The 24,442-nt window shown below is 50.8% G+C and overlaps 1 protein-coding gene across 8 annotated transcripts in view; it reads left to right on the plus strand.

Annotated features, from left to right (window-relative positions):
- Positions 1 to 24,442, plus strand: part of APBA1 (amyloid beta precursor protein binding family A member 1) — a 208,905-nt gene that overhangs the window by 182,018 nt on the left and 2,445 nt on the right. For 3 of the 8 annotated variants that reach the window (XM_058695743.1, XM_058695748.1, XM_058695744.1), the window contains 8 exons: positions 3,451 to 3,486; positions 4,482 to 4,568; positions 5,200 to 5,385; positions 8,969 to 9,148; positions 12,098 to 12,310; positions 19,378 to 19,497; positions 22,346 to 22,486; positions 23,268 to 24,042. In XM_058695743.1, the coding sequence (XP_058551726.1) occupies positions 3,451 to 3,486; positions 4,482 to 4,568; positions 5,200 to 5,385; positions 8,969 to 9,148; positions 12,098 to 12,310; positions 19,378 to 19,497; positions 22,346 to 22,486; positions 23,268 to 23,339 (1,035 nt within the window). In that variant the 3' untranslated portion in view covers positions 23,340 to 24,042. Of the gene's footprint in view, positions 1 to 3,450; positions 3,487 to 4,481; positions 4,569 to 5,199; positions 5,386 to 8,968; positions 9,149 to 12,097; positions 12,311 to 19,377; positions 19,498 to 22,345; positions 22,487 to 23,267; positions 24,419 to 24,442 lie in introns of those variants that run through there. The other 5 variants (XR_009251847.1, XR_009251848.1, XM_058695745.1 and 2 more) reach the window with 5 other exon arrangements.

A 24,442-nucleotide genomic window follows, 5' to 3' on the forward strand; every position in this document is an offset into this window, starting at 1 on the left:
TCTCCGCTGCATCCATGCCTCACTCCACCCTCTTGCTCGCTGCCCTTCGGCCAGAAGACGGGCTGGCCTGCCGGGCCCTTCCCTGAGCCCCGGAAACTGCTTCACGTCCACGCGGGACGGGGCATACATGTCTCCATCCTTCCCACATTTGTGAAGCTCGTGTCCTTGACTCACAAATGGCGTTGGATGTTTTTTGCTGTGCTTTTTTCAGGAGCTCTCATTATCACCCATTCTCATGTTTGTCTTCCCTGGCTTGTCCCAAAAAGATGAGATTTTTCTGTTCTTTCCTGGAAAGGTTTTCTTTAACCGTCAACAATCAGGACTTCATTGTGGAATGAAAATCGCTACCAGTGAGGCTTTGTGCAAGCCACGTGATTTCCCACGTGACTCAAAGAAGCCTGTGATTAACGTGAAAAGGGTATATGAGCACTTGGAGCACGTCCTTCACATACACTGATCTCATTTACTCCTCAAAATGAAGGGGGTGGGAAATCCTGTGAGGTGGGTATGATCAGCCCTGTTCACTGACACACTGAGACTTGCCCGAGGTGCACAACTAGTAGTTTGGAGAGTAGAGTGAGATTTCAGGGGCTGCGATCTCTGTCCTGCCTCTTAACAGCTGAGCGCCCTTTAGCATGTTAATTAGCCTCTCTGTGCCTCAGTTGCCGCTTCTGCAAGAGGAGAGTACGGTAGGCACCTCACAGGGTTGCCCAAAGCTTTCGCACTGCGACACAAGTGAGCTGCTGAGAAGGACGTGGCACCTAGCGAGTGCCCCGTAGATGTCAGCTGGGGAAAGAAAAGCTAGAAGAGTCCGGAGGATCCCCAGCATGACTAACCTCGAGAGTCTTAACGACAGTAAACACGCCTCGCAGAGTGAGAGGGTGAGTGACAGTTCCACGGTTTATGTCCCTGGTGCCACAGCTTACTGAGGGGCAAGCCGCAGTCGGTCCCGTGAATCACGAGGATTGCAAGGGATGCTGTCACTCACTGCTTTAGGACACACGCAGGCCTTCTAGTCCTCTCGGGCTCCTCTGCTACTGCCATTTCTCATTCCGGACCCGACCGTCTCCCGCGTGTCGTGTGTAAAGTTCAGATTAGAATTGGTTTCAGGACACCTGAGCAGCACGTGTGGTTGAGCACCTGGTATTACTTTAGGTGCATAAAATCTCCTTCGCTTCATAGAAATTATCTCAGGATGCCTTTCATGAAACTCGGTTGGCCATTTGGGTTCTCTTTCTTCATCAACCATTCCAGTTAAAAAAAAAAAAAAAAAAGTGTGGTTATTCCATTGGCAGCAGACTTAGTTTCCTCTGAGAGGAGGACCCTTTCAGATCCCTGCTCCTTACAGCGAAGAATGTTGACCCGTCCCACAGCTGTTAGGTTTTGGTATCGAGAATATCGCAAATTCTTGTATGCCGGCCAGATAATTTCAGGGAAAGTGGTAGAACAAACACATGCACGTGAGGATCTCACAGTGGTCATTTATCATGAGGATGGCAGCCGATGCAGATGAGAACACCCCCCGCCCCCGGCATGGGACTGTCGGATCCCACATAGAAATCTGCATGGTCTGGCGGAGCATCAGCACAGGGCCACTCCTCAGACGCGGACCCACGCCCACCACCGCACGCAGCAGTTACGATACCCCCTTGCGCTTGCTGCCTTCTGACTTTGCCAGAGCAGACTGTTCACCATGAATTCATGGCCACCAGGAAGAGCTGTGGGGTTGGCGGGGAGAGGAGGGCTGCCCTAGTTTCCTGGCTGCACCAGAGATGAGGTACTTGGTGTTTGGATGGCCAACTCATCTGGTTTCTCTCCAGTGAGATAGAACAGACACCCCCGTTTGACTCATTAATGAACTAGAGACGTGCTGCTGGGAGCAAAAGGGCTTTTCCCCAGGTGAGTACGAAGGAGTATGAGAGAGCAGACAGTCCTCCACCCACCCCCGTCACCACAACAGCGTGCGTGGTTTGGCCATTGACTCACCATTATTTGTACAGGATCTGTGTATATCCAGCAAGCCTTACCAAGAGCCAAGAAATTACATTCTGACGTAGGTAAATTATAATCCTGTAACATCCAACACAAATGTAGCGCTCATAATGCACCAGACACTGTTCTAAGAGCTTTGCACACATTTATTTTATCCTCACAACAGCCCTATGTGGTAGATACTGTTTTTATCCTCATTTTACAGACGAGGAAACTGAGGCACAGAGACATGAAGCGGCTCGCTCCAAGTCACGCAGCTAGTAGGTCACAGAGCGGGGATTCAGTTTTAGACAATCTGGCTGCAGTCTGTCTCTCTTTTTTAATCAACTGTGTTCTCTTTTACTTATGAGAAAAGGTGGGGGGACGAATGTTAATCTATTTCTAGTTAGGAATAGGCTGTATTAATAGTACACAAATTTAAGGCAAGAATTATTACTAGAGATGAACAATAAAAAGATGAATCCAACAGAAAGACACAAGTACCTTAAATCTGTATGTACCTTATAACACACATATAAAACAGATAAAGCAAATATTAGCAGAACCAAAAGGAGAGAGGGACAAATCCATAGTAACAGCTGGAGATTTTAACACACCTCTCTCAGTAAATTTTAGAACAAACAAAAATATCAGGCAGCACACAGAAGATTTAAACTGTACCCTTAACCAACCTAATTGACCTCATTGATATTGGTAGAACACTATTCCCAACAACTGAAGAATGCATCTTTTGAAGTCCACCTGACATTCACCACAGTCCGTCATGTTCTGGATCATAGGGCTAAGAACCCAGCATAATTCAGTATGTTCTCTGACCACAGTGGAATTAATTCAGAAATAAGTAACAAAAAGAAAACTAGAAAATCCCCAAATGTATTAAAATTAATAACACAACTCTAAATAATCCAAAGTTCAAGGGAAAACTCACGGTGGAAATTAGAAAACATTTTGAAGGGATAATTAGATTGGAATATGACAAATTTGTGGATACAGCTAATGCAGTGCTTGGAGGGAGATTCACAGCTTTAAATAAATGTATTGGGGAAAAAACAAGTGTAAAGATCTGTCCTTTAAATGTTCATCTCAGGAAGCTAGAAAAAAGAAATCAAATGTAATCCAAAGAAAGTAAAAGGAAATTCAGATGTAGGTTGAAATCAAGGAAGTAGCCAACAGGCGTACTATAAAGAAAATCAACAGAACCAAGTTGGTTCTTTGAAAGCAGCGATTGCAGTTACATAGAAAAAGCACCTCCATCCATTTCCTTCCTCCTACGGCCCCTGCCACCTACGAAATCGTGAGTTAGGAAATTGTCTGTAGACCAGGATTTTTTTTAAGTCAGTTCTCCTGTCACAGAAATGCTTTATGCACTATTGATACTCGTTTGTCAATTCCCTTTTTGGCTTTGAGTCTCTGCAAATTCTTTTCTAACTGTTCTCCTGTCTCTGTTTCCATGCTAAGCAGATGGCCCAGAAATTAGCCAAAAGCAGAAAGAAGGTGCAGTACAAATAACGTCATCAGCTTGGTGTTATGCCTGTTCTTTTCATTTATTTACGTTTTGCCTTTTTATTATTTTGTTTTTGTTTTCTGCATCCAGCAAGTTTTCGTTCAGATTTCTTTTTGAACCGCCCCATTAGCCAACGTTTCTCAAAACTGAGTTGCCCAAAGTGGCTGTTTTCTGTTGCTCATGAGCCATTTCACATCAGAGAGACAACAGGCTGCGGATTGGAGATGCTAAATGAATCCTACAGGAGTATGAAAGTTCCCACCCTTCAGGAGCATTAATGTGGCAGGGACTTGGGTCTGTTCAATTACAGTCACGTTTGACTTGTGGATTTGTCAGATTGCTGGATGCAAAAAAGAAAACTCGCTAATAACCACACTGTGCGGACTTAAACCCTAAGTGAACGAGACGGATGTACTTGTTTGGTTATCAAGCTTCTAGGTGCTTGTGGGCTACCTATGGGGTGTTGAGGCATCTGGGGCTCCTCCTTAATGGGGTGGCTTCAGGAGTGGGTACGGCTTCTGTGTCGCTGTGGTGATGTGCGAATGTGAAGACCCTTTTACCAGAACTGCATCCAAATGACTGCTCCTGCTGTAAACATTGTCCCCCATCACTGGCACAGGGGCAGACACTCTGACTTCTCCAAGGTCTCGGGGTGTGGGTCACTTGCCCTTATTCTTCAATCTGTTGGGTTCCAAAAGCCTTGTAGAAAGGGCAGTTCACGACCATCCTTCCCAGAGTCACACCCTTCTTCTGTAGGGGGAGAAGCAGAGGGGATTGGGCGTCTTCCCCCTTAACCGGCAACGCTCACCCTCGTTCGTGAGTCCGTCCTCTGTGGTCCCTTATGCTTTGGCAGTCGCAATCTGGAGTCAGCCCTGCCGTTCTGGTGACTGTGTCTCAGTGCCTCTGTGTGTGAGCTAACCTTGCTTCTGTGCCCTCGAGTCGGGGTGAGGCGTTAAGCTTTCCCTTGGTGCATCTTTCTTCTCAGGCTCCCGAAGGGGAATCTCAGCCGATGACCGAGGTGGATCTCTTCATTTCTACCCAGAGAATCAAAGTACTGAATGCCGACACACAGGTATTAGCTGGCCGGCCGCCTTTCCCGGGGTGAAGTTCCCAGCGTGGCCGCTCCGAGCCTGTGCCCATGTCCGTAGGTCCCCTGTCCTCAGCTGCTGGCTTCCAAACAAGCTAGAAGGCTGTGTCTGCGGCGCCCGCTGCGGGGGAGGGGGCTGTGGTGGTCTGGGACCATTTCCTTGAAGATCTAAGGAAAAAATAAGCCATGGATGCTGTTTGCAAATCCTTCTCGTAAGTTTTCACGAGAAGATTCGTGACCTTGAACAGATTCGCCTTTTACAAAATTTTATTTAAAATCACACGTACACATACACGCACACACGCACAATGCAACCATCACATGTGGATATTTTATTCTTTGAACTTCTCCACCAGAGATTCTACTGGTTGTAAAACGACTGAACGTTTTATTTCACATGCCACAGACCCCTTCTTGCTCTGGGTCATTGTTAGTCCAGGGAACTGCCCCCAGGCCTGAGTGGGTGCATGTAAATTTGGCAGCAGCCTTTGAACCCAGCCCCCACCCCCACCTGCCACACGGGGACTGCACTTGGCCGGGCTGTGGGGTGACAGACTCTCTCACGGGCCATTAGATGCTGCTCTCGACTCAGCATCCTCTCCCTTGTGCCCTCCAGGAGACAATGATGGACCACCCTCTGAGGACCATTTCCTATATAGCAGACATCGGGAACATCGTCGTACTGATGGCCCGCAGGCGGATGCCCCGCTCCAACTCCCAGGAGAATGTGGAAGCCTCCCACCCATCCCAGGATGGAAAAAGGCAGTACAAGATGATATGCCACGTCTTTGAGTCTGAGGATGTAAGGATGCCTCCCCGGATCTCCCCCCTGGGTGACCTGGGCTGCCTTTGGGTGGGCCAGATTCTCTCTCTTTCTCAGAACCTGAGTCGGTCTCAATCATACATGAAGCACATATTTGTTGAGCACCTACTATGTGTCAAGCACTGTTTTAGGGATACAAGGCTGAATAAACAGACAAGGTATTCAGTATGATGCTCATAGGGAGATAGAAAATAAATAGATAAATGTACTTAAGCTAGATAGCCAGAAGTTCCTTAAGGAAAAATAAAGCCAGGACAGGAGCTATTTCAGGTAGGATAATCAACAGAGCCTTGTCTGAGGAAGTGACATTTGAAGAGAGACCTGCATCAACTGAGACTAATAAAAGAGCAAGTGCAAAGGCCCTGAGGTAGGGGCCCGCTGGTATAGTTTGAGGATGGCTTAGAATGAGGGGAAAGAGGAGAAGGAAAGCAGTCAGACCCATGAGGACCCCAAGCGCATGTCTCCTGGGCATGAGGGCACTTGGGGAGGACCATTCTCGGTTGTGTAGGATCGCCCTCTAGACCACAGGACAGTTAGGATTCCTGCTCCTACCTCCCCACCCCCGCCAGCGGCTGGAGCACTGCCTGCCAGCTCTCTGTCCTCACGAAAACCAGCAGCTCCTCCTGTCACCAAGCCAGTGAGTCCTAACCCCCATCTTCCCAGGCATCACAGTCAACGGAGACAATTCATTCACCGCAGAGGCAGGGCCCCTTCCTCCCTTGGGCCTTCTTCCCCCAGGCATCCCTGGAACTGCTGGGGAGGCCTCTGGGCTTCAAGCTTCGTAGGCATCTGGCTTCTCCTCAAGCTTGGCAGGTCTTAGAAGCTCCCTTCAGGGCCAGGGTCCATGGCCCCGTGATGAAGGTCTGGAACCATAGAGCACCCCCCCCCCCCAGTGGGGCTGTGTCCGCGTCATTGTGCTGATTTTCCTCCCGCCACAGCGGCATAAGCACTGTTACTCATGTTGAGCAGAGAGCCCTTAGCTAAAGAAAATTGCCTGTGGGAGCCTTAAATGAGGCCATTTTTCTCCAGGAGGGTGTTCATCTAGCTGCAGTAAATTGCCTTCCTGCAAGAAGTTAGGAGTCCAAGGCCAGCTGCTCTTCCCTGGGGCTTCAGCCACAGGGAGTGGAGACGCTCACGCTCTCTGAACCATCGTCCGCTGGTCTGGTTCCCTAGAATACAGCCCCCTAGGGACGAGATCGCTGAGAAGGCAGCCATCCCCCCCCCCGGTATTCCTTGAAAGCTGGAGGCCAAGCATGCAGACGGGGAGAAAATGAGTTCTGGAAGTTTCTCAAAGTTTCGGAAGTGACACTTGGAAGTTTAAGGCTCGCGTGTCCTGCAGGCAGGCTGGAAAGGTGGAGTTAGCTCTGCACCCCCCCCCCCAGGCATGTGGATGCCCACGTGACCCTCTGCTGCCCCAGCTGGCTCTGAGCTCCTAAGGAGGGGGTCCCTTTTTGTGCAGGCTTCTGGGAAGATGATGAAAGGAATGAGGAAGCAAGAGGTGTGGCAAGAGCGGACCCAGCAATCTTATTTTACCCCCTTTGCTTCTGAAGCAAAGGACAGAAGAGCATTGACTCCAGAGCCGAGAAAGCTGGATCTGGATCCTGCCTCCACCTACAGGCTGTGAGGCCCCCAAGCTTGTGTAAAACGACAGCATCTCCCCCACGGGCTGCCGTGTGGCCCCGGGAGACAGCGCGCGCACAGCAGCAGCCTGTGCATCTGCCAGGGGCCTCCGTCAGTAACGGCACACGTGCTGCCATTTTTCAGGTCATCCGTCCACATGTGCCTCTTGTGCCTGTAGTGATGCCTTGCTTCCGGTTTTACTCAGGACACTGGGCGGCGGTCCTCGTTGTTCATGACTCGTGCGTGTGAAGTCACCAGATTCACAGAGTGAGAAAAGTGAAACATTTCTTTGCCTACAGCCAGCCACCATAGGAGGTTCCAATTTCAGTGTTCATCAGCTGCTTTTAGCTAAACTGCTACCTTCACCTCTCAGCCTCTGTGCCTGCCTGTCCAACGGGGGCGATGAAACAGACCCATAGTTCCCAAGTCTAAAGGGCTTCGAGAAGCAAAAGGGGTTTTTGTAGTCCATGGGCTGATAAGCCTATCCGGGACTGCCATGAGACCATGTCTAGGATTTTTCCAGCTTACCATGAATCTTCTCCATTGTGCTGCAGGAATATTACTGTTGGCTACAGGGCAATTCCCCGGGTTCCGATGGGGTTTTTAGACCGTGTGTGATACATGCACCCTGTTGCCTTTCTAAAATCCAAAATTTTCTAAATTCTGAAACATGGTCTCTAGAGCTTAGAATGAGGGCTCGTGGTACTATTGTGCTCCCGTCAGTCACAGGCTAGAGGCGAGGACTGCTGTCACGGTCCTTGGCTAGTGCTGAATGAAGCACAGGCACGTGAGAAATGCTGGTGGCGGCCAGCGAGCTGAATTCATAGCGTGGGTGAATTAATGCAGGGAGAGGCTGCCGAGAAAGAACCTACGGAAGCACAGTTCCTGCCCCGTGAGCTGTGTGACCTTGAGCAAGTTCCTTCACGTCTCTGGGCCTCAGCCTCCTCACCTGGAAACTACAGGTTGGGCTCGATCAGGGTTTCCAACTCCGTGGGACCCAGAACCCCCTTCCTACTACAGATATTTTGTGGTGCCCCGTTACCGTCCTGAAATAAAATTCATAGGTAATAGAACCTCCCCCTTTGAAAATTTGTCCACAGACTAAAGCATTGCCATAAATGTAATACAAAGGAAAATTAAAGGAAAGCAAGCCCAAATAAAATTGTACTTACTACAGCATGTCGATGCTCAGGCCCGGCCATTCCAGAAGGAATCGCAGAGCCGTCCCATGCTTACACCGACATAACGTTTAGCTGAATATTGGAAACCCTTCTTAGTTGACCTTTTGAATTGAGAGCTCAGTAGGAACATGGACGTGTAGACGGGCCCCACCCTCATGCAGAATGCCCTCAGTGTGCAGCAAATACACAGGCTGCTGGTGATGTGATTTGCTGGCCACCCAGATAACCACCGATAGCGTTGCTGCTAATGATTTTCCAAAATCTTGAAGCTTACGTCTTGGGGAAAATGCTGGATGAAGCAGTCATCATCTTCTCTCATTTAACATAGCAGCTGTGTGTTCGGAACCTTCCACATGAACTAGAACCGTGCAGTTAATGCCTTTGTGTTCTACATAAATTGAAGAGGCACCCTGGACTCAGATGGTTTGGTCCGGGTGGTCCATGGATACAAGCGTCCGGTGGGCTCGGGGTTGTTCAGGGTGTAGAGTGGCTCATCTTTGGGCAGGACCGTCCTCTTCATGGCAGTGGGTCCGGCAGCCCTGACTCCTGTTCACTGGATGCCGGTGGCTCCCTTGTGATCACCGTCATAGTGGAACACGTCCCTAGTCATTCTGGGAACGGCCCCTTGCAGGGGTTGGTGCCGCGTGTCGACCCACCGGCCTGGCTGATGCCTGGGGCTCCCGGTCCTGCAGGGACCCAGGCACTTTGGCCAGCAGGGCTTGCTCGTTGACCTCTGTCTTCCCTCTCCGGCTACCGTCCAGGCCCAGCTGATCGCACAGTCCATCGGGCAGGCCTTCAGCGTGGCATACCAGGAATTCCTCAGGGCCAACGGGATTAACCCTGAAGACCTCAGCCAGAAGGAGTACAGTGATCTGCTCAACACCCAGGACATGTACAACGACGACCTCATCCACTTCTCCAAGTCGGAAAACTGCAAAGATGTAGGTATTTCTCCGAGCTCGGCCGGAGGGGCAGGAGCCCCAGGAGTGTGGGAGCAGCCCTGCCGGGGAGGGAAGGTGGGACAGTTGAGGGAGGAACGCGTCATCAGCGGGACGTTGCCGGGGACTCAGGCCCGACTCCTGCTCCCCTCTCGTGAGGGCCTGTCACCAAGGTGGACTGTCCTCTGCGCCGGGCAGTCCTGAGCGAGAGTTGGGGTGGGTTCCAGAGGTGAACAGGACCTGTTCCCCGCCTTCCCAAGCCCACCGTCTCAGAAACGGCACAGAAAAGTTTAGTGATGGTATTGAGCACAAGCACTGGTCAAAGACCGCTGTGAGAATGGAGCAGATGTCGGGTCTCAGGTGACAGACTCTGTGCTCCTCCAGGGGCGGCCTGTTGCTTCAGACGGAGCTTTGCAGGAGTGTCTGGAGGAAAACGCAGCCATTGGAGCTGGGCTGGAGGTCTGGGTATTCTTTGGAAAGTGTAAAAGACTGCAGAGAGCTGGGCCAAAGTATAGAAGCCTGGAGCTGTCTGGGGGGCCATGAATGAGACAGCATGGCTAGAGCATGGGGTCTGTGTGGAAGAGGCCCCCCCAGGGCTCAGGTCGGAACTGGGTGTCTTCAAAGTCTAGTCCAGGGGCTCAGCTTCCCCAAGGAGATACAAAGTACTGTATTAGAAAGTGCTCTTTTTATCCACCAACGTAGGTTTGGTGTCCTCTGTTCCCTAGAAGCAGAGCCTGAGGCAGGGATTCTTGTTCAAGGGATTTGGGGAGAGAGGGCACTCAGGAAAAAGTGAGTGTGGGCAGCAGGGTGGTAGGGACGCTAAGCTTAGAGAAATGTGGCCTTGCTGGAGATGAGCTTCATTCTGATCCAGAGGAAGCCCTGGGTCACAGGGAAGACTTGTCCCACCTTGGGCCAAAGGATTTGGTAGACATTTGTACCCTGTGTTGGTCAGTCGTTGACTGACCAAGTTTGGAGGAGGGTGGATCCGTGTATTCGGGCTGCCTTAACAGAGTACTTCAGACTGGGTTTCTTCAACAAAAAAACGTCGAAGTTCTGGAGGCTAGCGGTCCAAAATCAAGTTGTCCGCAGGGTCGGCTCCTCCTGAGAGCTGTGGGGGAAGGGTGTGTCCCAGACCCCCCACCTTGGCTTAGAAATGACTGTCTTGGGGCGCCTGGGTGGCTCAGTCGGTTGAGCGACCGACTTCAGCTCGGGTCATGATCTCACAGTCCATGAGTTCGAGCCCCGCGTCGGGCTCTGTGCTGATAGCTCAGAGCTTGGAGCCTGCTTCAGATTCTGTGTCTCCCTCTCTCTCTGACCCTCCCTCGTTCATGCTCTCTCTCTGTCTCAAAAATAAATAAACATTAAAAAAAAAAAAAAAAAAAAAGAAATGACTGTCTTATCCCTGTGTCTGTACATCATCTTCCCCTATGTGCGTGTGTGTCTGTGTCCAAACTTTCCCCTCCTGTAAGGACACCAGTCATACTGAATTAGGGCCCACCCTAATGACCTCATTTTAACTTGATTGCCTCTGCAAAGATTCTGTATCCAAATAAGGTCGTATTCTTTTAAATTTATTTATTATTTTTAACGTTCATTTATTTTTGAGACAGAGACAGAATGTGAGTGGAGGAGGGGCAGAGAGAGAGAGAGGCACACACACAGAATCCGAAGCAGGCTCCAGGCTCAGAGCTGTCAGCACAGAGCTGGACGCGGGGCTCGAACTCACATACCAAACTGTGAGATCATGACCTGAGCTGAAGTTAGATGCTTAACTGACTGAGCCACCCAGGAGCCCCCAGATAAGGTCATACTGTGATACTGGAGAATATGAATTTCGAGGAGGACACAACTGAACAGCCCGTCATAGGGAATGTGTCCCGCTGGGCAGCTCTCCAGAGAAGCGGCCAGCTGTGGGCTTCGGCAGCCAGGAAAAGGGACATGAGCCTGTGAGGAGCCTTTGTCAGGGCTCAGCAGCCGCCACCACTGTGTGTGTGTGTGTGTGTGTGTGTGTGTGTGTGTGTGTGTGTGTGTGTGTATCTGCGAATCTGAATAAATAAATACACATTCTCTCTGTCAGATGCTTCCAGAAAGTGTTCACAAATCTTACGAGACTGCAGATAACCAACACTGATTCCTGTCTTCTCTGCCCTGCCCAGGAAGCAATTATGCCCATCTAAAATATGACCTTCCCACTTCCTCGACCAACCTTTCGGTGGAGATAAGCTTAGCATCATTTTTTTTCCCCTTCGTCCTCAGTTTTCTCCTTGCAAAGAGAGAATGTCTATAACGTCTATTTATTTATTTTTAACACAAGAATCTTCAGTGTTGGAGAGAACTTGTGAAACGCTGGGGACTAGGGCAGCCGGTGTATAGGACCCAAAAGCTATTTCCAGAAACCATAAGGCACCACCAAAGTCCCCACCTACACAGCCTCTTTCCCCCTCCCTGGGGACTACAGAAAAAAGCACCCGGTGCTCTTTGTGTTTATATTGCCAAGACAAGATTGCTTATGTGGCGTGAGAATTACAAGAAATCATATGGACCTGTGTTTCTTACCAAATGCCATGGAATCAAGAGAAGACAGGACTCATTTGGGTTGGAACCTCAGGGGAATGTCTTCCTTTTTTTTTTTTTTTTGTAATGTTTTTTGTTTATTTTTGAGAGAGAGCATGAGCGGGGGAGGGGCAGAGAGAGGGACAGATTCTGAAGCAGGCTCCAGGCTCTGAGATATCAGCACAGACCCGGATTCAGAGCTCAAATTCACAAACTGTGAGATCACGACCTGAGCCGAAGTCAGATACTTAACCGACTAAGCCACCCAGGCACCCGAGGGAAATGTCTTTCTTGAGTCCAGATAGGAAGTGGGGAAAAGTTTTGATTTGTGTCACTACCCTGGGGTTACTGATTCAGGCTTTCTAAGTGTTGTCGTTTTGTTTTTTCCTTCCCTTTCAGGTCTTCATAGAGAAGCAGAAAGGAGAAATCCTGGGTGTGGTGATTGTGGAGTCTGGCTGGGGGTCCATCTTGCCAACGGTGATCATCGCCAACATGATGCATGGAGGCCCCGCCGAGAAATCGGGGAAGCTGAATATCGGGGACCAGATCATGTCCATAAATGGCACCAGCCTGGTGGGCTTGCCTCTGTCCACCTGCCAGAGCATTATTAAGGTACCTGGAAATGGGAAAACCCAAAAAGGATGAAGTATGACTGTATTTCAGTCATTAGCACTATGGACATAAACTGAGGGTCTGGCACAGAGGAGGACACAAACACAAAAGGCATGGGCTTGCCCTCAGGCTCTTAACAGGCTTCTCCCTGAAATCATTTTTTGATCAAAGACGGTCTATTTGACTCGCATAACACCACTCTCTTGTCTGTGCCATCGCAGGCATCACTAACCAGTCACAGCACTCTATGCCCCTAAGCCTGCACCCAGCCTCCACCAAAGTTCCACAGCCCAGTAATCCAGATAATCGCTGATAATCCGCTAGATGTACTTGAGGTGATTGGCCATCCCTGTTACAAATCATGGCAATGCTTCAGGTCTGAGAGCACGGTTTCCTTCACAGTGGCCGTGGCTGTGATCCAAGTGAGCGTGCCCCCCACCCCCAGAGCTTATGTAACATGATCCACACGTGCCAGGTGCTCTGAGAAGTGGGGGAACTCCTGGTACGGGCTGTGTGTTCCTCCTTACATGTGAATGCCATTCCTTCTCGTTCAACCTGAACAGACACTCTTGCTCAAGTCTGAGAAGAGCTACTCACATGAAACTTTAATAGGAATATGTGAGAGGAAGAAATTAGATTTTCTTCTGAGAAGTGAAACATCCATGTGTAGTTTCTCGAGCACATTGGAACTTGCTGATTGCATGGCCAGGAGGAACATTTCTCCTTCACCTCAGTATCTAGAGACCCCAGCTCCAAGCCAAGCACTGTGACACCACAGGCAGACTGGGTTCTATGACTTCGTTTCATCCCTCGAGGTTTCCTGAAGGCCTGTGACCTAGAACATAGCTGTGTGCGTGTGTGTATGTGTGCGTGTGTGTGTGTGTGTGTGCATGCATGTATATGGGCTGTGAGAGTGAATGAATTCATATAATGGTTATTCGAAATAAAATCACAAAAACCAACATCCATGGCTGGGCAGTCAGAGGGTGGGAAGTCAAATTAAGCGTCTAGGACAGAGAGGGGTGCCTCTTCGTTTTTAGTGAAACAGATATATTCTGATTTCTCCACAGATTATCATTCGCAGAGAAAAAATAGTCCTCTTTGACCTCATTTAATTTCTTTTTGTTACATCTTAGACTTGAATAAATTCTCTACCCCTTCTTAACATACATTAAAGATTAAAGAACCTTGGGGCGCCTGGCTGGCTCAGTCAGTAGAGCATGTGACTCTTGGTCTCAGGATCTTGATTTCAAGCCCCATGCTGGGTTAGAGCTTACTTTAAAAAAAAAAAATTATATATATATATATATACATATATATATATATGCATATGTATATTAAAAGACCCTACCTTTAATATATATGTGTGTGTGTGTATATGTGTGTGTATGTATATATACACACACATACACACACACACACATATATATTTATATATGTATATATTTATATATATGTTTATATGTTTATATATAATATATATTATGTATATTATATATAGTATATTTATTATATATATTATATATTGTATATATACTATATATTATATATACTATATATTATATATACTATATATATTATGTATATTATGTATGTATTATGTATGTATTATGTATATATACATATTATATATATATATATATATATATATATATAATATATCTATAAAAGACCCTACCTTGAACGCACATATTCACTCATGAATGTTTAATTGGGCCTCCGTTAGGCAGAGCTGAACTTTGGAGAAGCAGAATATCAGCACTTCTGTGGAGGATAATTTATCGCTGAAAGGGTTCGGTGGGCCTAATGGCAACAGAGAGGAGAAATGCTGCACACACACAGGGAGGAGAATTCTTTCTGATTTTTAAGGTGGGCTTGGAAGGGAGGAGTAAGATCTAGGCGGATGGCTAACATAAAGGGAACTGGCCTTCTGGAGTTGCTGCTTGACTTGATGGGCACTGGGCTGGCTTTGCAGCCGGTGGAGACACGCCTGAGCTCAGCCAGGGAAGGCTGATTTAGTGGTGTGGTACCGTGGAGAGACCAGGGGTCTGGGGGCTTGGAGTGGGGTCACAGGACCCACCCACGTTTGGCAACTCACACGTGTCAAGGTTCACGGATACCCTTTCATACCAGTGAGCAAATGACTTAACACTCTTCGGGCACAAAAACCCCTGAGGGGCCATGGGAACCAGACACACATTATAGACAGTCTACATCCAGGAACTTGGTCTTGCTGGAGAGATGTGAAGGAAAGAACGGGTAGCTAAAGGCAGCTGAGCGCTGTGTGCCTGGCACCATTATGAGAATGTTCACGTTTGCTCGTGTCACTCTCATGGCAGCCTTCTGTAGGGTAGGTACTATTGTCATGCCCGTTGTGCAAGTAAGGAAACTGAGGCACGGAAAAGTGATGTAATCACTCATCAGTGGTGGGTCCAGGTCACTCAGCCCCCTTGATATCACTCAGCCCCTGAGGCAGTGGTTCTCGGCCGAGGATCTTGACACACACCTCCTTCCTCAGGAGAAGCTTGGCAGGGTCTGGAGACAGTTTAGGTTGAGAGAACTGGGAGAAGGAGATGCTGTAGCATCTCGTGGGTAGAGGTGCAGGATGGTGCCAGACACCCAGCCCCATGCGGAGAATGAGCCCAAGTGCAAAGGCTGAGAAAGCCTGTCTTGGGAGTGCAGGGGTTCAGAGGTGGGGGAAGGGATCCATTCAGAGAGAGGGAGGTGGGTGAGGGAGCATGGGGAGTGGATCTGGGCCTGGAAACGTTTGGGGAAGAGGAGCCAGAAGAGGGAGAGAATACGGAGGAGAAGCTTCCTGAGGCTTCCTGCCCGTGCCCGTTACGCACCTGCCAGGCGGCGCCCACCTTCATTCCCTCCCTCCCTCCTCGCGACAGCCAGCCCCCCTCCCTCATGGGCACTTGGTTCACAGACAAGCCGTCAGAGACCCCCGGGGTGCAGATGACCTGCCCAGGTTTCTCCTGCAGACAGCTGCATCCAGATGTAAGAAGGCAGACCAGATGAGGGAGGCTGAGACCCCAAGGCCAGTGCTAGGCGCAGGGGCCCCACAAGGACTCATCTTCTCTCTCGCTCCGCGAGCAATCAGAGCACCCTGGAAGCAGTTTCTTACGGGGAGAAGGTTTGTTTGCACCGGGAGCTGATCTTTGATGTCTGTAAATGGAGTCTCTGTGGAATCAGAATTCAAAGGCCACATGGTATCACTGCTGAAGAGGCAGAGCAAGAAAACCAGTGCCTCCAGGGCTGCCTTCAGCAGACGAGGACGTAGCCGGCAGGTCCAGCCAGGACACAGCCTACCGTCCTCGGTGCCCTGAGACGTGCTGCTTTGTCAAGCAGAGAGATGTGAGTGGTCCATCCTGCCTGGGAGGAGAATTTACCACTGGCTTCAGCTAGGATTGCCAGCACCAAATGCTGACTTTCTGTGGGTTGTCATATCGTTTTAAAATTCCCTAGACAGGGGCGCCTGGGTGGCTCAGTCGGTTAAGCATCTGACTTTGGCTCAGGTCATGATCTCAGGGTTTGTGAGTTCGAGCCCTGCTTTGGGGAAGCCCTGCTTCTCTCTCTCTCTCTCTCTCTCTCTCTCTCCCTCTCTCTCCCCCTCCCTCTCTTCCTCCCTCCCTCCCTCCCTCGTGGGATTCTCTCTCTCTCTTTGCTCTTTGCTCACTGGCACCCTCTCTCTCAAAAAATGAAATATTTTTTAAATTTTAAAAAAGTCCTTAGACGGCATACCTCTTTTGCCTCCACCTAAGCACATGATCACACTGCCCCGCCCCACCTGTGGGGCCAGCGCAGGGGAATATTCTGGGCTTCTTCAGGGCTTCTGGTCGGTAGCTCATTTCACTGTTGTGCCAGTGCACCTTGCAATGAAGTTAGCAGCTCTCATCCTGATGGATATAGATGGATAGTTCACGGCTTAGAAAACTTTGAATTGAAAGCCCTGGGGCTGTTGTTGAAATGCAGATTGCACATGTCTGGGGTGGGATTCTCCCTCAGCAAGCTGGCAGGTGATGACGTCACCAGTCTCCCAAAGCCCTTTGAGAAACAAGGGTTTACACCATGTATTCTGTGTCTTTCCACTTTAACACATGTTGACTTTCCCCCATCCCACCCCCAGTTATAGGAAAACAGAAACATTTCGAGAAAAGAGAGGTAATGAATCCTTTTCATTGCTTTCTTCCCTAGCACCTGTTTCTCCTGTCCTAATTACTAAGGCATAAGTGTTGGTAGGCAAAGCTTGTTAGCAGTCAGCTCCTTGCCTTGTTCCTGCCAGTTCCTCAGGCAGTTCCTTGCCTCTGTGGTCCTGCCCTCCTGATTATTTTTTCTTTTTTAAACTAGAGCACTGCTTTCCTCTCCCTTCCACAGGATCATGGTCCTGCTTTCCTGTTACTATAGAGACGATTCTGGCTTCTGTCTCCTCCCTTCCCCTCTCCCCTCTCCCCTCTCCCCTCTCCCTTCCCCTTCCTCTCCCACAGTATTTCTTAATTTGCTATAGCATTCCACTGCTGTCATGGGGACAGAATGACCGCTTATTTAATTGGCATCTCCTCTCAAATGGCAGCTCAGAAATCCAAGTTAATGGGACCCAACTTGGAGCACTGATGGGGAACAGCGGAGCAGTGACGTTCTCCGGCTACTCCAAATTGCCGTCTCTTCTCCAAATTGCCGCCTCTTTAAGCCTCATCTGGCAGCACATTTCCTCAGTCTAGAACTTCGTTCACTGAAGGACAAATCAGGCCTCTTCGGTCAATTCACACACACGAAAAAGGAACCCACCGGAGCGATGTGAGCTTTTTTGGGGTAATTGAGAAAATAGAGTCCTTCTCTGGCTTTTCAGGGTGTGCTCTCTGAGCGTCACATGCACACCTGCGTCACCCCAGAGGTGCAGACTTCAGAAGCTAGACTTGTGTGTGCTCGTTTTGGGGGCATACTTCCCTCTGGTTCCAACCAATTCCTGGTCACCTGCTGTGTGATTGTGGAGGGCGGGAAGGGGGGCCAGCCCCTCTGGTTGCCCTGCGTGTGCCTGCAGCCCTCCCCACTGCCTAACACCAGCCTTGGCACGCGGGGAGTGATCAGTAAATATTGACTAGTCAAGTGGATGAGAAAGACGAGGCACTGGAGGGAGAGAGATACGCACTTGAGCAACATGGGCTTGAATTACACGGGCCCATTTATCACAGGTGTTTTTCAATAAATACAGCACAGTCCTGGAAATGTATTTTCTAACTTGTGATTTTCCTAGCAACCTTTGCTTTCTCTCTAGCCTACTTTATTATAATAACACAGTGTATAATCCATCTACAAGATATGCTTTGTTAATGTTATTGGTAAGGCTTCTGGTCACCGTAGGCTGTTAGTAGTTAAGTTTCAGGGGACTCAAAAGTTGTATGTGAATTTTCAACCGCACGATTTGGTTGGGGGGGGGGGGTGGTCAGCGCCTCTGACCCCTGCATTGTTCAAAGGTCAACTGTATGTGCATTAATATCTGAGCACCACCTTCCTGAAAGATGCCCATTTTTAATTTTAGAAATTGGTTTTTTATTAATATTTTTTAATGTTTATTTATTTTGAGAGAGAAAGAACGTGAGTGGGAGAGGGGTAGAGAGCAGGAGAGAGGGAGAATCCCAACCGGATCCACACTGTCCGCGTAGAGCCCGAGGCGGGGCTCGATCTCACCAACTGTGAGATCATGATCTGAGCAGAAATGGGTGTTTTTAAGCATAATGGTCGAGACGTGGTGTTGTTGGCAAATACGCTGAGGGAAGGAATGCGTGGAAAGGGGGAACTCAGAACTACAGGACCTCCGGGTGTCACCCACCACTTGTCTGAGTGATGTGGAGACACAGGTGGAGGAAGGGAGGGGTGGAGTGTCAAGGATGCCCGACTGCAGAGGCGGAAACACAGCTTGATGCATCGGAGCCCTGCGGAGCCCTGTGCCCGTGGACAGCAGGCCTGTGTCATGCGGAAGGCCAGTCCCTGGCAGACTTTGCCTGGGGAGAACTGCTCTCAGCTCGTCTGCTGCTGCTGCACTTGGACATCATCACTTTGTGAGCCAGAGAAGCTTCCCAGAGATCTTCCAGAAACCACAGAGAGTGGTTGGCGAGGGCTGCCTGCGTGTGAGCACCGAGCATTACCCAAATTGCAGCCCCTGGGAGGCTCCGATCCGGCAGAAAACAGAGCGATTCAGAACGCCCAGGAGACGGGCAGAGATGCTGGAGGTGGGAAGTTAAATTGAGCACCGTCAAAACTCACACGTTGAAGGGACCAACTGCAATCCATCAAAGGCAGCGGGGAAGTCAGATGTTAGGAGCCCTGGACTCGAGCTGGATAGGAAAGTAAGCTGACGACAGGGCCCCGTGCAAGGCCAGAAGTTTTGGTGGCACGAATTCATTCTTTTATTGCTCTCCCTGGCAGCTTGGTCGAGCAAGCCTTACTCATGAATGATACACGCTGTCCCGTTGTCTTTAGGGGGGATCATGGTGTAGGCGAAATGCTTGGTTTTGAAAACAGATGTGCGGTTGGATCCCGCTGCGGGCGAAGCGGGGTGAGTTGCTTAGGATCTCTGAGCCTCGGTGTCTTCTTCTGTAGAATGGACATAGTTAGAGCTGCAGTTTGTCAAGGAGACTGAAGGAGACAGCTCCTGTGGGCGGCAGGAGCCCACGCTCAGTGATGGGCGGCTCAGCTGGTTTCATCGGCTGCACGGGTTTTGACGGACCGTGAGGGTAGGGTGCCCACACATGGTGCCAACACAGAGTGGCTGATTCTTAAGCAGCCTCCCCAGGTCTCCCACAAGCCCTGTGCGCTCACAGACCACACTGGCCACAGGTGTGAGGGGTCAATGAGCTCTTTGGGCCCTGAGTTGGTACAGGCTAGCAGTGGATTGTCCCTGCTTGGGCACGGTCAGCCTGCATGCGGGTCTGCTTCGTGTGTCCCAGAAATAATGGAAGATCCCCTGGGACTCCTTAGGACTCCATTTGCCTTTGGTGCTGTCTGCTTGGATCTCTTCTGCCCGCCTCACCGGTCACCATCTCCACTGTGCTCCATTCACATTTCAGGGTTTGAAGAATCAGCCCCGGGTCAAGCTGAACATCGTGAGGTGTCCTCCAGTGACGACCGTGTTGATCAGGAGACCGGACCTCCGCTACCAGCTGGGTTTCAGCGTCCAGAATGGAATCGTAAGTAGGGCTCCACACTTTCTTCCAAAGATCTGACAAATAAAACCGTGGTACAGTGTTTGTTTTTTAACTTTTATTTTTAATTTATTTTTAATGTTTGTTTTTGAGAGAGAGATAGAGCATGAGCAAGGGAGGGACGGAGAGAGAGAGAGAGAGACACAGAATCTGTCAGACTCAGGCTCCAGGCTCTGAGCTGTCAGCACAGAGCCCAATGTGGGGCTTGAACCCACCAACCATGAAATCATAACCTGAGCTGAAGTGGGACGCTCAACCGACTGAGCCACTCAGGCGCCTCTTGACGATTATTTAAGTACACGGTCCAAAATCTAGTCAAAACTCATTTTATAGATCGAGAAAATTTTTCATTCATTCATCTGCATATATATTTATTGAACATTTAACTGACTGAGCCAGCCAGAGGCCCCAAATTTTTATTTTTTAAAGCCAGGCAGTTCCCTGAGAGAACCCAGCAAGGAGAGGGAGGAGTGGGTGAGGGCAGGCCCTGTGTGCCCCTCTGGGCAGAGAATCCTGTGCCCTTGCACATGAGAAGAGAAGGGTGGTTCCCAGGGCCCTGGCCCTGAATCTCTCTGTGATGGTGCAAGGGTCAGCCTCCCAGCTGCCAACTTGAGATAGGCTGGGATGTGTCACCAAGCGCGTCCTTCCCCTCCGGCCAGGGGATGCCATTGTGTCACCACCTGGGTACACCTGTTAGCCCCTATAGAGCTGCCCCAGCCCCCCACCAGGAGTGTGCAGCACTGGGCAGCACTGGGCGGGCTCCCCAGTGATTCCAGGGCACAGTGCAGGTGGAGAGCCCCGGCCCCCACGGCTGTGATGCGTGCATGTTTTCTGCCTTGCCCTTTTAACCTGAATAGCACTTTAGGGATGAAGAGTATTTTCATCACATGGATATCTGTCCGGAAACAATACTTTTCTTTTTTAATTTAATGTTTATTTATTTTTGAGAGAGAGAGAGAGAGACAGGGCGAGTGGGGGAGGGGCAGAGAGAGAGGGAGACACAGAATCGGAAGCAGGCTCCAGACTCTGAGCTGTCAGCACAGAACCCGATGCGGGGCTCGAACCCACAAACTGTGAGATCATAACCTGAGCTGAAGTTGGACGCTTGACTAAGCGGGTCAGTCTATCGGATGCCCCTCAGTCTAAACCATCTTTAAGCATACAGTTCAGTGGCATTAAAGTACATTCACAGTGGTATAACCGTCACGACTGTCTCTTTCTAGAACTTTTTCTTCATTCCACACAGAAACTCCATACTCAGCATTACTCCCTTTTTGTGCTGGTTTGCCTTATTCTGCAATCACAGTAATTGTGGGCTCTGATGACCATCCTGTTCTCTGTCTGTGACCTTGATTTTTTAGATTTTGGATGTGCTCTCCTTCTCTTTCCCTTCATCCTTCCAGATTGAAGAATGCTATTCTTTTCCCCCTTAAAAATCTCAATTAAGAGTGGTAGGTTTTTAAAATTTTATTCCAAGTCTGTTTCAAGGTTTAGAAATACGCTTGAAGTACCTTTGAAGTTCCCCTTCATCTGTTCCTTGGACCTCAGCGGCCTCACTTTCCTCTTAGGAAGGGAGCCGGGGTTACTTATTCCTTACGCTTTTGGGCAGACACCTGTTTTTATCTGCCGATATTTCCTTGTTTGCTTTGTTCATATGCAAATAATTTTAAAAGTTCAGCTATGAACAAAGAGTTGTTGTATAGCACCAGTGGGTCCCTCGGTTTTGTCTCAAGTGTGGGAAGCACCTAAGCAGCATTCTGACCCCAGAGTACTGGGTGGGGGGCTCTGCGGGGTCCACACACTCGGTCACAGAGCATTGTCGCACGATGCCACGGTCTTGTCTACGTGGGCTTAAAAGGCGCACGATCTGGGGCGCCTGGGTGGCTCAGTTGGTTAAGCGTCCGACTTCAACTCAGGTCACGATCTCGCGGTCCGTGGGTTCGGGCTCTGTGCTGATGGCTCAGAGCCTGGAGCCCGTTACAGATTCTGTGTCTCCCTCTCTCTCTGCCCCTCCCCCGTTCATGCTCTGTCTCTGTCTCAAAAATAAATAAACGTTAAAAAAAAAATTTTAAAAAAAACGCACGATCTGGTGTGAAATGTCAACTTTGGAAACTAAAAACACACTCTTTTGGAGAAAGTCTGATGTTCTGTTTGAAGTGGGGGCGGCCTTCCCCTGCAGGGCTGAGCCCCCAGCCCTCCAACTCCAAGCCCTGGGGAGCTCATTTCCACCGGCCTGCAGCTTCTGCACACCATGATGTGCGGCTACACAGAGGCAAAACCCAGCCCCGATGTCCTTTCCGGGGGGAAGTGAGTTTGAACACGGGCTGCTAAGTCGAGAAGGTCGAAAGGAGCAAGTCCCGGCCAGCTGGCCACACTTTGGAAACCCAAAGCGGGGTTTGGCTCATGTAACCGTGACCCTGAAAAGCAGGCTGCAGATGATCCAGTTGGATGTCTGAGTCCTAGCGGTGAATGTGGGAAATAGTATTCGCCTGTGTTACACAGGCTGAGAGTTTGAAACCGTTGGTGACTCGGTGACAGGTCCAAAAAGCTCTTTTCCCCAGGACCCAGCTGGGATGACAGGCAGTCGGAACTCAGTGTGCCATGACCTCCTGCGATGTACTACATCCCCCGGGCGGGGTGCAGTGGCCGGGTGGCCCTGTGCGCCCACGGAGCCCTGTCGCTTGCAAAAGGAAACCGAGAGATTGGAATGCCCCAAAAAGTAACCGTGGAGAACGGAGGGCAGGGGTCCAGGAAAGCCAGTCCTGTCTCCGCCCACCTCTCCGACATGCGGTCCTGCCGTGAGGGTTAACGGTGTGGCCTTTGGCTCTGACAGATCTGCAGCCTCATGCGAGGGGGCATAGCCGAGAGAGGCGGCGTCCGCGTGGGACATCGGATCATTGAGATCAACGGGCAGAGCGTGGTGGCCACGCCTCACGAGAAGATCGTCCACATCCTCTCCAATGCGGTGGGGGAGGTAGGAGCGGGGGCTGGGGTGGGGGTGTGCCTGGGGGACCCCGGCCTCGCACCTGCGCGGCCCCACACAGGCCTTCGAGGCAGAGTCCTTTGTGGTTCAAAACCCTGCTCGACAAGCAGAACCGTCAGACTCAGGCCAAGAGGTCACCCACTGCCTAGCAGCGTCCGAGAGCAGCTCCTAGAAACAGGATTCACTCTCTCCTGCATTATTTGCTCACCTTTTCTTCTCAACTCTCAGACTCATTATTGTGGCTTCCCCCTGGGGCTGCCCGAGTTCTGTCCATTCTTCCAGTTAATGTCACCACACCTGCTGGGCCATGGAAGTCTCAGATTGACCGTCTGATAGATGGACCAGGCCTCCAGGGGCAGCTCCAGGCTCCAGCCTCCTCCGGGTGGCGATGGCTGTTCCAGGGCCCACCTCCTGAGCCACCTGACCCCCTGGGGGAGGAGTCCCAACCCACCACCCCTACCTACTGCCACTCTCCCTTGCTTTTAAGGGATTTTCTCCTTTTGCCTTGGCTGCGAAACAAAGCTTCCCCGGTTTTCACTGCGCACTCTGTGCCACCCCACACGTTTTAGAAAGCCCGTGGATCCCTCTCTTCCTGGAGGCCTCAGTCAGGTCCCTGTGGCTGGTGGGGGGCGATCTTCGGAGCTCCCCCCCCGCACCCTGCCGTGGTTAGAGGTGCTGCCCCCCCCCGGGGCAACGGGGGGCCATGGCCACACAGCCACACCCCACCCCACCCCGCAGCCTCAGGCCTGCTGATGCACGTTTCTGCCCTCAGATTCACATGAAGACGATGCCGGCTGCCATGTACCGACTGCTGACGGCCCAGGAGCAACCCGTTTACATCTGAGGCCGTGCCCCCACCGCCTGGCGGCTTGCATGGAGGACTGTCCTCACTCGTGGTGTGTTTCTCGTGCTGCATCTGTGTGCCCACTGAGACATTTCCCTCTCACACCCAGCACCGGTTCTACACAGGAAGAGAAGAATCTGCAGACCTCTTTACTCTCTCTCCAGTTTGCTTTTTTTTTTTTTTTAACGCCCAGAAAGTTTTGTACACACGCCCTTGAGGGTAGAGAGCAGCCAGTACCCACCGGGTGTCTGCCCAGACCATCCTGAAGGGCCCCCGGGGGCTCCCAGGAGGACCGTCACGGCTCCAGGGGAGTCCTCCCTTCCCCCAAGAGGTGCTCCTGGGGGGGCAGTGAGGGCGCTGAGTCAGCAGGGCCTACAGTCCAGCGGCTGGTCTTGGCTCTGATTGGCTCAGTGTATGGGAACACGGTGTATCAGCAGAGACCAGCTGTGTCTTTCAGGGTTTGCCCTGCCCACCACACTGGACTTGGGGCTCCACACCCCTCCGCCCAGAATTTCTGAGCCAACCTTATGCCTCTTCCATAACTACTTTTAGTTTCGACATAATTGCGTTCTTAAAGGTGAGCCTTCTCCCCCAAGGGTAGGAGGGAGACGGCCTGGGACCAGGGTGCCATCTTGGTGCAGAGAGCTCGGCAGGTCCTGGGGCAGCCCAGCCGCCTCAGGCTGTGCTAAGGTCACCAACCAGCCGAGAGACATGGGCAGGTACTTTCTTCCTCCCTCTCTGCCACACAGGTACGTATACAGCCTCTCTTGTGTAGGTATCGCCCTCACCTCCTTCCCTCACCAGTGAGGCACACAGAGCCCTTGGAAAGCCCACCTTGCCTCTCCACGAGGTCCCTTCCCCTGGCAGGTGAGGCCTGCAGGGGCTGCTCAGCCTTGTCCGGGGCGAGACCCCTCCGCCCGCCCCGAGGCCTGGCCCCACCAGCGCCGCCTTGGCTCAGGGTCCTAGTGGACTCCCTTCGTGCCCCCACTGCACACTCACCCTGGGGGTCTCGGAAGGACGGACTGCTCCCGTGGAGGAAGAGAACGCAGATGCAGTCGTGTTAGGCTTCCTGGCCCGAGGTAAGACCAGCTTTCCTCTCTGCT

Source organism: Neofelis nebulosa, chromosome 12, assembly GCF_028018385.1.
Source record: "Neofelis nebulosa isolate mNeoNeb1 chromosome 12, mNeoNeb1.pri, whole genome shotgun sequence".
NCBI lineage: Eukaryota > Metazoa > Chordata > Mammalia > Carnivora > Felidae > Neofelis > Neofelis nebulosa.